A 14,653-nucleotide genomic window follows, 5' to 3' on the forward strand; every position below is an offset into this window, starting at 1 on the left:
TTTATTAACCCCACTGTCCACCCAATAATAATAAAAATATTTGATTTGCAGTGAAAGTCATGCATTAAAATAAAAGTAAGCATTAGAAATTAAATCTATTTTAAGTAGCAAAGTTAAAATGAAATGTAAGTTACTAGTGACTATAGCTGTTGAATAAAAAAAACTACAATATTTTGCTGTAAAAAACAGTGGAGTAGAAGTTTAAAGTAGCTTAACATGGAAATAAGTAAAATATCTCAAAAATACTATAATAATACAGTACTGCAAAAGAATAAGTAAGTATGCTGGATTAATGAGTTACTTGCGATAATCTAACATTTACTGTTTCATGTTTATTGTAAATAAAGAAAATGTGTGAAGAATTTTGTCTTCATTATTTGTCATCGAAGCAACACAAGGGAAAGAATATTTTATTTGATGACTTGAAAATTGCGATTTCTGTGAATATGAGTCTGCCACTGCTGCAAAACTGTACATGTAGTTAATAAAACACGTAAGAGCAGGAAGTACCATGCTGACAGCACACATTAATCAAAACTCCATAAAAATATCAAAATGGTTTCTTTACTTCTTTCCACCTTGGGACTTTATAAAATGTGTAATAATGACTTTACAAAATGAATGACAACAATAAACACTGATAATGATATTTAACAATTATTATTACACAATAAATCAAGATCAAATTCAGGTTAACTTACACAAATATAGCGAGCGTTAAGTCTGACATAAAATTTTCTGTTTTCAGGCATCCAGTCAACAGACTGTAAATCAGGATTTCTTTTCAGTGTTCACAGGCATTGAGACACATGCTCTGTAATCATACAAACACAGTTGAAGCCAGAGTCATTTTGTCCTTTCCCCTCTCTCCAAAACAAGGCACAGTCATCACATTCAAAACATTAACAGCACAAAAAGACATGGAAAATCACAGTCAGTATCAAACAGTACTTTTCTGTCCTTGTCCTCAGCAGGTATTGCTAAAAATGTTTTTGTATTTTGCTGACAACTTCTGTCGTTGTACAAAAGCAGAAAATAAAACAGAAGATTGACCCAATGGGTCTGGGTGCAGCGTGGCGAAAACCCAAACGCTCTCAACATTTAGACGATGGGAAAAAATGCCCGGGTGAGAGAAACTTGTAGCCGTTCCCAGAGGGAAGTCTGATGCCTCCTTTAGAGTTTGTGGAAAGATCAGAAGATGGAGGTGGAGGGGGTTTCGCCTCCAGTGTTGGGTGACCGTTCGGTCTCTCGTCAGTGTTGTGATCCTCAGTTCCCTCAGACTCATGTTTGGGTGAGAGATGGAGAAGACCCAAAACGTCTTTCTGGACCGTACTCATTTTTTTATTTCCACCTCGGAGTAAACTAGCTGGACAGGGCACCTCGTGCTTCTGGCTGGTGTTGGCCCAGAACGTCTTTAAGTTATGAACTGCCTGGACTTCATTATTGTGCTTTGCCCGGTTGGGTTTGGGGGTGTTTGCGGGGCTGGACGAGGCAGAGATGGATCCCGTGGAGGAATAGGAAAGAGCAGGAGATGGGGCAGTGTCAGCGGGAGAGCGGGAAGGGGAGATGTGGCTGGTGTACGGTGAGGTAGGGTACTTCAGCTTCCCATCTGATCCCTGCTCTTTCACACTGAGAGATAAAGAGGGAGAGGAGCGAGCCGGACTATTGTAGCCTGAGTTGACTTTCTGCAGCGAAGAGGAGCGGGATGGTGGCTTAGGCCGAGTCGGAGGAGGCGTTGCGACAGAGGTGCGGAGCGGTGAAAGATGTCTAGAGAGCGAAAGAGGAGAGGAGGAAGCTTTTAGACTTGCTCTACTGGGTGGTCTGCTAAATGCACTGGTCTTAGAGGGCTGAAACCCTCGTGCTCCTCCAGCTGGAGTCAGAGTTGGGGTTGTGGGAGTAGAAAGCGACGTCTGCCTGGCATTGGCCTCTTCTCTCCCCTCGGGTGCCCTCAGTGTCTTTGCTTTCTGCAGGCTCTCCACAGCTTGCATGTGGCTTTGGGTCTCCTCCAGGATCTTCTGGGCCAGTTCCTGAGGATCCAGCTGTCCAGCGGGGCCCATCCTCTCTTCCTGGGACTTGACCGTGCTGTCAGTCTCTGTGCTCGACTGGTCCGACTCAGAGCTGCTAACTTTCACTTTCCCAGTCCTCTGAGGAGATGACCTGAAAGAACGACTAGAGAGAGTTAAATATGAGCGACAACAGTTGGAAATGAGAGTAAAGATGCTACGATAAGTGGCTTTGGCAAAATTCTGCTGGTTGAACCTTCAGTACAAAAAGCTCAGCAGCTGCATTGGAAAATATCTGATTACACATGTAGTGCAGTAAAATGTTCAATATCTGCCTCTGGAGCGCAGTGGAGCAGAAGTATAAGCTGCACTTAGGTACCGCACTTGAGTAAATGTACAACTCAGCTTGTGTGTGTTTAATGCGTGTTCACCATCTGGGTTTACCATGCTAACATTAGATAAGTGAGCTGTACTCAGCTGCTATTAGCTCTGCAGGTCTTTGGTGATGATGGTGATAAGTAAAGAGCAAATAAAATGTTGAGGTTAGATGAAAATCTAAGGGAATATTACCAACGTTGTTCTAGTGAACGCTGAGCGGACCAGGCCAAATTAGCCTTTGAGACATTTCACTCAGAACTATGAAATCAACAGGTGGCGCTAGAGGACAAATGACAGTGATGAGGATCCATCCCCAGTGGAACCATGAATGTTGCATCAGATTTCCCCTTGAGATATTTCAGTCTGGACCACGCTGGTGGGACGCACATCAGCTCGCCCACTTTGCACCAAGCTGAACTTACACTTCCTGTTTGAGCCTGGGGCTGGCTGGAACCGTCAGGGGTGGTGGCGGAGCCTTCATTGGAGATGTAGGTGTGCTGATGCTTCCCTTGGAGGAAACTGTTAGAGGATACCCATGACCCCCAGCTGATGCTCTCCCAGCACCTCCTCTGCCATGTCTGTGACCCACAGGAAGTGGCAGCGTGTCACAGTCCCTCCCCCCTCGTCCCAGCGGCTCGCTGCTTATAATGGAGTACCCCTCATACTCCTCGTCCTCCCCTTCTCCTGCTGGTCCTCCTCTTTGATTGGTCAGGCGACCTCGTGGCTGGCGGTGCGAGGCGTAGAGGCCCGTTCCACCACCACCTCTCTCTGGCTCCTGCTGATGTGAGCGCTGGCTGATGATGTCACTTCCTGCCGGCTCAGGTCGGGAGAGGAAACTGAGCGAGGAGGCGAGGGAGCTGAGGCTGTAGACGGAGATGGCGTCGCAGGAGAGGTTGTCGGGGCCGACTGGGGGTAAGAAGGAGGGCTGGGGTGGGTAGCAGCCCAGGGAGAGGGGCAGAGAGTGGGGCTGGGAGGCCGACTGGGAGGAGGACAGAGACTCCAGGGACGAGGAACTGTCCATGCTCAGCCGCTTGGGAAGCTCAGTGGAGTCTAACAACAGACAGGGAATGATGTGAAGTGTTAGGAACCGAGAAAAACACTGACCAGGATTTAACTTTGAACAAAGTCCAGAGTTTTGTTCTCACCAAACAGCGCTAGAAGAGACTGAAGGGCAAAATGCATGGTGCGTCTGCTGGCCTGTTTTCCAGTCTTCAGCACGACCTCCTCCTGGCCCACCTCGCACAGATCAAACCCTGGCACAGGAAAGGTAAAGGTACAGGTTTGAGGTACTTTTACTAATCCTGAGTTTTTCCCTTTTACTCCAGAGGGAAATGATTTGGTTTCACACTGAGCTACTGAAACAGGCGTCCTCTACTTTATCCCGTCATTTCTCATTTCTGCTTCTGTGATACGGATCCAGTTCACTCTGAACATACAAGCACCACCTTGACCACCCACAGAGCTGCAACACTGAGCATCACTTTCTAGCAAAGGCACAAGTTACACAGAGGATCATCAGGATGTTTTCATAGGTTGTTACTGAATTCATTTTGTCCAGCAGCTGTTATAAAGTAGGTTTGTAGTCAAAGTATCAATTAAAAAGCTGAAGAGTGAGTCGAGTAGAGTAGTAGGATTTTTACACTGTGGTACTTTCTATGTTTACTGTCCTCATCTCATCTCTTCATTCTGACTGTGGCAGAACTGACTGATTATGAGGAACTGGTTTCATTTCAGGACGAATGTGAAGCTGCTGGTTTCAACACACGTGGAGAGAAAATGCTCAGGAGGTGCAGATGCAGCATTTTATCGCAGAATGTGCAAACAGGAAGATATTAATTAAAAGCATCTTATTTTCTGCAGTGACGACTCACCGAGCGCTGCCAGGAACTCGTGGCAGCCTGGAAGCCTCCAGAGCTGAACACTTATCGACACTTGAATGGGGGCCAGTGAAAAGTCCTGCTCTTTGTCGGCCGACTGCAGCTGCACCAGCACCTGGTGGAGCTGTGGAGGGAAAGAAGAAAGACAGTGACGCTCTGCTGCTTCTGACTGGTTCTCAGTGCAGTGAGACTGATGTAGCACCCATATCAATAACCTTTGAAAGGAAACACCATGTTTTCATATGTTGGTCTTTGTCTTTAACCTCAGTTCAGTAAAGCCATCGTAAAACACTCACCATTCCCACCATGCTCTTATGCTCTTAGCTGCCTTTGTGAGGTATGTGAGGTTGTGGGTGTGAGAGAAAGGGAAACACAACTTTAGTGGTTTATTCCTGTGTAAATGTTGGCTTTGACACACGAGTGATGATAGTTCCTGATGATATGGTCGGGAAAACCTCCAGTCGTGCAAACTGTGCTAAAGAGACCACGTGGCTGGAGCAGACTGATGCATCTCTAGATACAGACATGATGAAAAGCTGTGCGTCTTGTTTCACTGGATGATTTCAGAAAGTGGAGCTGACACTAATACAGTCAGCTATGGAAAAAACTCACATGCATTACTCAGATATTAATGTTATGACCTGAACCAGAGGTGGAAAATAATCTCTTCATACAGCTGCCTGCCCGACGTCTCAGGGGAAATATATTACTTTTCATTTTAGTTACATTTATCTGAGAGCTGGATTAAAAACATGTGAGAAACTTATAAAAACAAAATGCACCGATTAAACCGGCAGCCCTCGAGCTTTTTGTCTTATTTTTAAATTTCTGATTCCTCCTCTGGACCTCTGAAATGTTTTATTCAAACAGTAAAGTCCAGTTGAACTGATGTTCCGCGAAAAGCAAAACTTTGCAGCACATTTGTGCAGCAGAACTTTGTTTTTCTCATCTCACTTCAGATTTATCTTGAGTCCTTGAGGCTGGGACGTAAAGTTGTTAAAACCAGCTGCGCCTGAAGCAGCTACAGCAGTAATGTCAAAACAGCTTTTTGTAAAGGATCTGAATTCTCCTTCCAGCTGTGGCATGGAGAACATCAGGAGAACATCAGGAAAACATCAGGAGAACATCAGGAGAACATCAGGAAAACATCAGGAGAACATCAGGAGAACATCAGGTACCTTATGAATGAGCTGCTCTCCGGCCTCCGACACTGTGACCAGTTTACAGAGCGCCTGCAGGGCTGCAGGAGAGAGACCTGAGGACGGATAGAAGTATTGGTAGAGGTTGTATTTCCATCGTCTTATCTGTTTTATTAAAGCGTTTTTGTATTAAATGTCATCAGTTTTCATATGTGCACTGTATAAAGATCTAATTTGAACTGCACAAATGCAAAGGCAAAAAAACCAAACATATATTCGGATAGTACAGTTTGTTTTGTTCTCTGGCTCCTGTGGTTTACACAAACTAAATGTAATTCCAGAGCAGACTGCTCTCAGTTTATTTTATCAGTGTGACTGACATGAGGAACATTTTGTGTAATGGACCAGCTGTTGTACCGAGCAGGGACTGAAGGGTGGTGCTGCACTGCTGCAGCCGGTCCCCAGGGTCAGACGTGGGGAAGAAAACCGCCGCAGGGAGACCAGCACCACTACCGGAGAAGTCCAACCGGAAACCCACAGCAGAGAGGAGGGCCTGCCACCCGGGCACCCCGCCGACCTTACCCCGAGGACAGGAAAGCAGAGAAGACATGAGCAGCAGAGACGCACAGGCTGACATTTAAAGACGAAGGACACACACAGACCTTATTCTCCACGCTCTGCTGTGACGTGTACATCGGATTACACTGGCCACTCTGGATGCGCTGCAAAGACTTCTCCACCTGTAGAGACAAAGACACGCACCCCGAGTCAGTCCATTTCTAACATCATGGGGACATGAGGCCTGGACCAGCATGCTCTGATGGAGGGCTGACCATGATGATCGAGCTCAGCGAATCCTGGACCACATCTGCATTGATCCTCATGAGAGCAGAGTGTGGTTTATTGTGTTTGAGAGTGTAGAGTCCAATCTGGATCTGCCCCAGTATGTTTGGAGAAGCAGCTCACAGTGACTCAGACAGACAGAGAATACCAGAGTCCCTCATTTTAAACATAACATGGTTTCTAGCCAATATCAGCGCCCTGCTACCTGAGGCCTGAATCCACAGGATGTGCCTGTATGTTTCATGTGTGTCTGCATTTACACTCCTCTCACACTGAACTGATTTGGGATCCAAATTGAATTAGTCTGCGACAATCCACACTGAGTAGCAGGTGCCAGTGGCGATAATGCAAAGCATCTCACCAGGTGTAACAGCACCCTGAGGGCATCCCTGGCCCTCTCTGGGTACTGGAGGATCTCTGCCAAGGCTTGGCCCACCAGTGACATCGGACTGTTCAGCTTCACATCACTGCCAATCAGCATGTAACCTACAGGAAAACACACACACCAGGACGTCAAACACCTTTAGACACCAGACCATGTCTTCCAGGTGTTACTTTTCAAGTTCCTCACCAGCCCAGTTGGACGGGTGTGAGAAGTGCTTGCTGCTCTGCAGGGTCTTCATGGCCTCCGTCAGAGCTGCACTGGCTTTGGTGCCGTTGAGAAGGGCTGTGTAGAAAGTGTGTGTGAACAGTTTGGAGGCAGCTACTGGTACAGGCCACAGAGAGACGCACACACAGTGGACCCCCGCGGCCAGGAAGGCCCGGGTCAGACCCACCACGCCATCAGCCGTCACCTTGCTGCTGGACTCCGGGAACAACCTGAGGGGACAAAGAGCCAGAGGTCAAGTGGACCTGTCAGACCGAACAGGCTTTGACAAGTGGGTGAAAAGTTTTACCTCAGAACCACCAACTTGACCGACAAACACAGGTCCAGAATATCAGCAGCAGTTAGGAGGAAGTCTTGAAGTGGTGGACTATCGCACACACTCTCCACCTCACACACACTCTCCATATCCTCACTCGTTTCATCTGTCCCTCCAGGTCTCTCTGGGCTGCTGTGGCTTTTCGAGAACGACGCTTTGACCTTTCCTTCCAGCTCCAAATTCTCGCCCGAGGCCCCACGCAGCGATCTCTCCCTGGTTCGTCCACCTGACCCCTCTCCGCCTGCACGCTCATGGCCAGGGGCCAGGACCAAAGCGGCGAGCTTCCAGGCTACATGGGTCGCAAAGTGAACGCACTCCGCCTGACTCAGAGCTGCTAAAACACGCTCCTTCGTGGCATTGGCTCCTGTTAGGGGATGGCATCCCAGCTGTTCCCCCAGCCAGAGAGCTTCATCCTGGGCTGAAGGTAAGGGACCCCACAGCCAGCGGTCCATCACGCTGGGGGGCAGGCGAGGAGCCCCGACCACTGCAGCCACCGAACCTCCATCTGAGCAAATTAAGGGGCCACCGCGGCGAGGATGTGGCTGTTGGGTCGGTTAGAGCACAAAGGCCAAAATATTACATGAAAATTTATTTTTATAAAGTATTAAAAATGCAGGGGGACTGTTTCAAATAAAAAGGTGCTCACTGACCTTGACTGCAGCTCCCAGGCTGGCTAAGGACGGCACAGAAAGGAGACTGAAGCGTTCATACAGGTACTCGTTAGAGGAGCTGCCTTTGAGCAAGGCAAACGGGATGAGGTACAACTCCCCCTCCAGGACTAAGACGAGCTGTCTGTGTCTGCCCACCGGTCCACTGCTGTGCATCAGGCCCTGCAGAGAAGACGGGACAAAACCGCGGCGTCAAAGAGGAACAAGAAGAGGAACGGTAAATACGCGGCTTCATGCACAACACACCCCTTCCATCGGTGCTATGAGTAAGTCATAGAGGGCTCTCAGGGGAGGTTTGCTGATGTTACTCGGTCGGCACGGAGAGGAGAAGCTGTCCTTCACTGGAGAAACCGTGGCGCTGTACAGGCTGGTCATGCTCTGACAGCTTCTGGAAACACACCACACCCAAATACATGAAAACCACTTAAATAACCAGTACAGTATTTCCTGCTGTAGCTCAGCCTGATGGTCAAAGGTCAGGGGATCTTGAACTGTAAGGATTCCTCATGAACATCTGGACAGCGTCAAACCTGTTGAAGAGGTTGTTCCTGGACACCATGCGCAGGTAGCCCGTGGGGTCGGTGGCAGAGGTGAGCTTGTTGTTCAGCTCCTCGAACTGCTGCTCTAACAGATCTCCTGCTTCGCTCTCCGTCTCACTGCTGGAGCAGAGTCTGCGACAGACCGAAACACAACAGTCACTCTGCACTACAGGGAGAAACACTAGCACTGTTAGCATGTCAAAAAGTAGAAACTGCTCTTTATGTCTCTAAAATGTCAGTTTTCTTCATTATCAGCAGTCTGATAACTTCACTGGGTGAAGCAAAGGCGCCTTTAGTTCCTTTTCATTTCTGAGAATTTGTTATTTCTGCAGCGTTTGAATGTAAAAGCAGGATGCAGGAAACAAAGCACAAGTTAATTAATAATGGTACATTTGTTAAGAGAAAGAAGGAAAAGGCAGCAATTAACTACCAGACTCTGATCTTACGTACCTGGACTGATGGTGACGGTGCCATTAGCAAACACCATTACCTTTAATGGGATCCTCTGTGGGCACTTTCACACGCTCAGGGAGACTTGATCTGGGTTAAATTAGCAGGTTTTGCTGTCTGGGTACATGTTAGAGGGCGGTGAAACCCACAGTGCTGGGTTGGGAGAGATTTTAACGCTGCATATGTGCAAATACTTTTCCTGCTGTGGATGAGCAGGATTTATAATCATCACATATAAATGGAGGGAGGCTCCAGGCTCGCCACAGCCTTAACACACACACACACACACACACGCACACACGCACACACACACACACACACACACACACACACACACACACACACACACACACACACACACACACACACACACACACACACAGAGGGAGAAACACACACGCGACAGACTTGGCGAATCACTGGCGGCTACATTAAACCCACTGCAGTGGTTTTTACAGAAAGCTGAGACACAGTTTGGTGGAGGAGCATTTGCTGACACGACACATGGTGGTGATTTACAAACCGGCCCCGTTGTGCCAACCAAGGTCTGAGGTTGCAGGCAGGAAAACTAAGGATCAGGAAGTTTGGCAGGAGAGAGCAGGAGAAGAGGGAGACGGACGACTTCTCTATGTTTAATAAAGGCACAGCGGGGGTTTGAGCAAAACGCTTTCTGTCAACATGTTCATGTTCACTCCAACAGGTTTGGAGAAATGTGCCTCTGGGCTGTGTGGTGGAGAAGCAGCACTACCTGCTGTAATGGCAGTCCACTCCCAGGGCCTCTCGAGCGTTGCAGATGTACTGCTCCAGAGACAGAGGACCTCCACCTTGTGGGCTCCCGCCACCGTCCAGGAACTCAGACACCTCCACTCCGGCCTCCCCAAGATACACCTCGTTAAACTTCACGATGCCTGTTTCAGTATTTTAAGACGAACATATGAATTAGTGCATGCTGTGCTGTACTTCAACGCAGGAATGGTTTACTGTACGGTGCACAAAGCTCAGTAAGGACTGATGTTTTACTGCAAACTGGGAAGACTGGGACAGTGAGTCACTTTAAAGCTGTACTACTATAAAGCTTGCACATTAAAACCCTGTACACAGGCAGATTTTGGGAACTACCTTAATTATTAATGGACTAAAAGAGCCCTGGTACTTCTGGATCTTAGAGGCTACCGTGTTTATTGGACAGAAAACACTGTAATAGGGATTAAAATGCAGCCACAGTCCCACAGGAAGAATAAACAAAAGATTACTGGTGATATCATGCTAACATGAAAATAATCTGGGCTCCTTATTTGCTTCCTCATTGCTGTAAATTGATAATTGATTGAAAAAGTTCTTCTTGACAGACCACGTGGTCATTAAGGTGTTTTAAATCTTATGGTTTATTCTCTTCGCTGCATAACTGTCCTGAAGTGTCATGACAATTAGATTAGCAGATGTGTAGATACAGTGCAGTTGGCATTTTGGCCCCTAGGTGGCAGTGTAGGGCAGACTGTGATACTTTACTGTAAAATGATGGAACCACAGAAAAAGTCAGGACTGAGGTGCAACAACTTCAAATCTGTTGGGTTAAATCTTCTTGTTCAATCATGATCTTTGAGTCACACATTATAAACAGTTTCTCATTATTTTTGAACAACCTGCAGATGCTTTGGTATTGTCCAGTGTTTCCTACGAGTTTGTCATGCTGATCTAAATGTATCCTACTGATTTAGACTGATTATTATACTCTTACCTCCCAAAACACATAATCACTGCCAAATGGTCGAACCAGGTGTCGCATTGTGTGTGTGCTCACCTGCGCCTGGAGATATCAGCCAGCTGTACAAAAAGCCTCCTGCCAGAGAATAGTAGAGGACCACGGCCCTCTGAGCATTGACCGTCTCCAGGATGTGCTCCACAGTAACTGGGATGTAAGGGTCGGCGCTCGCCGCTTGCTGACTCCCTTTCTGGCGTTCAACCAGGAGATCGGCGAAGGCTCGAGTCCGTCCTCGCTCGGCTATGGCGAGCGCCTCATCGTGCCGGCCTGAGAGGTCGCACAGGAGACGAGTTAGTAACAGACAGAGAGAGTTTTGGGAAGACAGATTAAATTAACAGATGTAAAGAACAACAGAGAGAGAGAGGCAATGAGGGAGAACACCTTACAAGCAAAGCGAGGTACAGTGAGGTACATAGGAGAGACCAGGTATTTTACCGAGGCTGACGAGGACTCTCTGGAGAGCCTGGTATGAGCCGGTTTGCAGATCGAACAGAGAGAGCTTGTAATCCGTGCTGTGCTGTGACTCGTGACGAATAGTCTCAAACAAAACTGACGCCCGGTACAACTGAAAGACAGAAAAGAAACATCGCAGGGAGATTCACACAGAGCACAGTCCCGTACAGACCTCCCCACATGAAACATACTCAATGTGCATTTAATTTAACATCTATGGACAATCCTGAAGATCCACCACTAACACAGTACAGTACAATACAGTACAGTCTATCAGTCTAATGTCGGTCTCTCTAACCTGATCGTGCAGTTACAGCACTACCCACTGGGTGGCAGTACAAAATCAGGTAAGCTGAGTACTCCTCTCCACACCTGAGCTCCACTCACTGACTGTTCACTGACCGGTGATACATCACAGACACGCACCATGACAACAACAGAATCGGTCTGTGAGCTGTCGTAACGTGTTGGCTCATGGGCAGCTCTCTGAAGGCGGCAGCTGGTGCCACACTAAAAAAAACATCCCTGCATCCCCGCAGCAATAAATCCCTGGTCCTGCCTTCACATTTGTAAAGACGTTTCTGCAGAAAGTGGACACACACACACACACACACCTGGTGCTGAGCCTCCTCCAGGTTTGTGCTGGCCCACAGAGACAGGCCCAGGCGATGGCGAATCTTAGCTTCATCTTCTCTGCGACCCAACTGCTCTGCCAGACGGAGACCTGAGGAGAGCAGGAGAAACATCTATGATGATCAGACGCTGGTTCCTGCAGGATGATCTGAAACCTCATGACACTGCCCAGGGGGCTCACATTCGCTATTCCCTCTTTGCTCCCTTTTGGTTTTTTGTGTTCTGCTGATTCAAACCCAGTTCTTGTCTTCCGTCTGCTGGTCTCAGATATGTTTTATGTGCCTTGCTGTGGAGGAGCAGTCAGTCATGGCAGGTTGAATTTAGCTCTCATTAGGCCCTCAGACGGAGCAGGATCTCATCAAACACCGAGTCCTGATTCACGCTTCTCTGCCTGTGCGTCTGCTGCTGTGATGCTCTCAGTGTGCCGTTTGAGGAGGTTAATTGGAGTCTGACTTCAGCCCTGTCCTCACCTCAACCCTGAGCCCAGCTTCTCGCTGCTTGTTGACTTAATGATCAATTAAAATCCAGAGGATCCGCGAGGTAAGTGACAAACCGTAGCCGTGTCTTACAGGCCCGATGGAGCCTGAAGGAGTTCATGAATGAACCCAACCACTCATTTTAAATACCCATTACAATTAGGTGGTGTTTTAATTTGTCTCAGCTTCAGTGTGTGTGCACGTTGAGTGTGCTCTGAGACACATTAGGAAAGAGATTCAAATGGGATCATTTTCAGCGAGGATGCAGTTTCACAGCTGGAGAGACGAGTGAGGTTGTGTGTGTTTCAAAGAGGAGTCTAGTTAGAGCAGAAGTTCAATCAAACAGGATTATTGACAACAGGCCGCCTGAAGGAAACCACGCTCTGGGGCAAACAGCCGAGCACTGATCCTCGATTAGCCTGTGTCAGACTCAGGAATACCTTTCATGCTTCTTCAGCGTTTCAGAAACTGGTCTCAGGCCTAAACAGCTCTGACATGTGGATCAAAGTCTGTGCTTCACATGACTGCAGGGGAAGGTAACGCTGTGACGAGCTCAGCTTGTTGATGCATGTATGAAAAACAGTGGAGATGCTGAAATCCAAAACCCCATCAGAGTCACGCTGCACCTTCAGGTGGGTATCCAAACATCTGACGATCGTATCCATGAATAACTTTAAAGAAGCTACTTTAAATAGTGTGTTTGACAAACAGCAATAAATGAGCTGATCCCTGAACTGTCCCTGTTTTCAGCTCAGAGAACAGTTACTTTGCTTCTTACCTTCCTGCAGGTACATCACAGCCTGTGCGTAGTTTTGCAGTGCGTGGTGTATCCGTCCCAGGCTGCCGTAGGCCAGAGTTTTAGCTGTCAGATCGTTGGTCTGTGCTGCCACGCTCAGGTGCTGCTCCTGAAACACCACGGCCCGCTCAAAGTTTCCCAGAGCTTCGTAGGTCAGTCCCAGGCTGCCGTAGGCTCGACCCTGGCTCCTCACGCACCCCGTCTGCTCCGCTATATCCAGAGCCCTCTGGTGCCACTGTGGCAGGAGAGCTGGGTTACTCACAGGACTGGCTGGACATTTGGGAAATACTCTTGTCTGATGTTTGCAGTTCAAATCTGTAAAGCTCACGGGGTTAAGACATCACATCTCATCTGATGTTGGTTTCACCCAACTATCAGCAAGAAAGAGAATGAACACATTTGATAAAAACTCAAGCTATTTATTTCAACAGCAGAGGAAACACAAACCTGCAGTGCTGTCTCGTTGTCTGCCATCAGCTGATAAACACCTCCCAGTGCATCACTTGCCTCTGCCTCCAGGGACTTATCCTGCCAGTGACAGCAAACATCACTACGTATGTCTGTGCATCACTGTGTGTCATTAATAAAGGGGATAAGGTGTCGTGCTCAGCTGGGCGACAGGAGAAGCTGAAACAAGAAGCTTCTACAGGTAAATCCTCACCCCTGCTGTTCGTGCAATGTTCAGCTGATGCTCCAGGCAGGACAGGGCCTGCTCGTAGTTGCCCAGCTGGCTGTGTAAGGTGCCCAGCTCTCCATACGCCTGAGCCTTACCCCCTCCTTCCCCACCCAGCTCATGGGCGACCACCAGACGCTTCTCCAGGCACACCAGCGCTTGCTGGAGACTGCCCATGGACCTGGAGAGGGAAGAGGAGAAGACGAAAGACGAGGAGGGAAAACACTCAGGCTTGATCTGATGTTTCTCTGGGATTTTTAAAAATGTATATTTCTATATCACTTAAGAAAACAAACTGGACTAGGGTTGGACTCGCACTGCAGAAACAGACATAAAGGAACTTGGTCCTTTGTCAGTGCATGTGGAAATAAGCTGCAGACAAATAGACCAAACTCATGTCTGTCCCTGGGCCTAACTCTTTAAAAGACTCTGTAACATTGGTACAGTGGATTAGTCCACTCATTCTGGAAAATTGAACATCTGGATTCAATTTTCCAGTTGTTATATAACAATGTCTCAGTGTTTCTGCAGTAACTCTTTAATGGCCAACCTGTGTGCACTGCCCAGGCCTCTGTAGGCTTTCTCCTGGTCCTGGACATGGTTGAGACTCTGAGCCACCGTCAGGTACTTCTCATAGCACTCAATCGCCTCCTCATAGTCTCCCAGAGCGTCGTAGCAGTCTGCCAGGTTCCCATAGGCCCTGCCTCTGTCCAGCATGCTCTCAGTCCCACTCAGCTGCTGCAGCATGGCCAGCTGCTGCTCGAAATACCCGATCGCTTCCTCAAACACCCCCATGTTCATTTTGGTGATGCCCATGTTCCCATGTACCTGGGCCTCCAGACGGGCATCCCTGAGCCCCTGCGCCAGCCCCAGCTGGGCCTCATAACACTGGAAGGTTGTGGCGTAGTCTCCCAGGGCCATGTGCACCGCTGCCAGGTGGCCGAGGGCACGGCACTCCCCCTGCTGATCTCCTAGATCCTTTCGCACGGTCAGTTCCTGGCTGTGGAAGGACAAGGCTGTGTCCAGCTGGCGGAGCAGCC

At 48.3% G+C, this 14,653-nt stretch overlaps 1 protein-coding gene across 4 annotated transcripts in view; it reads right to left on the minus strand.

Annotated features, from left to right (window-relative positions):
* Window positions 1–441: 441 nt before the first annotated feature.
* The window catches only part of ttc28 (tetratricopeptide repeat domain 28), a 66,658-nt gene continuing 52,446 nt past the window's right edge, over window positions 442–14,653 (minus strand). For 2 of the 4 annotated variants that reach the window (XM_026297688.1, XM_026297691.1), the window contains 21 exons: window positions 14,164–14,652; window positions 13,602–13,794; window positions 13,388–13,468; window positions 12,923–13,175; window positions 11,650–11,759; window positions 11,018–11,147; window positions 10,622–10,849; window positions 9,569–9,728; window positions 8,362–8,502; window positions 8,078–8,219; window positions 7,814–7,993; window positions 7,137–7,705; window positions 6,812–7,059; window positions 6,602–6,726; window positions 6,060–6,137; window positions 5,815–5,974; window positions 5,437–5,513; window positions 4,253–4,382; window positions 3,527–3,634; window positions 2,804–3,431; window positions 442–2,169 (listed from right to left, as the gene is read on the minus strand). In XM_026297688.1, the coding sequence (XP_026153473.1) occupies window positions 1,095–2,169; window positions 2,804–3,431; window positions 3,527–3,634; window positions 4,253–4,382; window positions 5,437–5,513; window positions 5,815–5,974; window positions 6,060–6,137; window positions 6,602–6,726; window positions 6,812–7,059; window positions 7,137–7,705; window positions 7,814–7,993; window positions 8,078–8,219; window positions 8,362–8,502; window positions 9,569–9,728; window positions 10,622–10,849; window positions 11,018–11,147; window positions 11,650–11,759; window positions 12,923–13,175; window positions 13,388–13,468; window positions 13,602–13,794; window positions 14,164–14,652 (5,305 nt within the window). In that variant the 3' untranslated portion in view covers window positions 442–1,094. The remainder of the gene's footprint in view (window positions 2,170–2,803; window positions 3,432–3,526; window positions 3,635–4,252; window positions 4,383–5,436; window positions 5,514–5,814; window positions 5,975–6,059; window positions 6,138–6,601; window positions 6,727–6,811; window positions 7,060–7,136; window positions 7,706–7,813; window positions 7,994–8,077; window positions 8,220–8,361; window positions 8,503–9,568; window positions 9,729–10,621; window positions 10,850–11,017; window positions 11,148–11,649; window positions 11,760–12,922; window positions 13,176–13,387; window positions 13,469–13,601; window positions 13,795–14,163; window position 14,653) is intronic. The other 2 variants (XM_026297689.1, XM_026297690.1) reach the window with 2 other exon arrangements.

The sequence above is a fragment of the Mastacembelus armatus genome, chromosome 12, assembly GCF_900324485.2.
Source record: "Mastacembelus armatus chromosome 12, fMasArm1.2, whole genome shotgun sequence".
Taxonomy (NCBI): domain Eukaryota; kingdom Metazoa; phylum Chordata; class Actinopteri; order Synbranchiformes; family Mastacembelidae; genus Mastacembelus; species Mastacembelus armatus.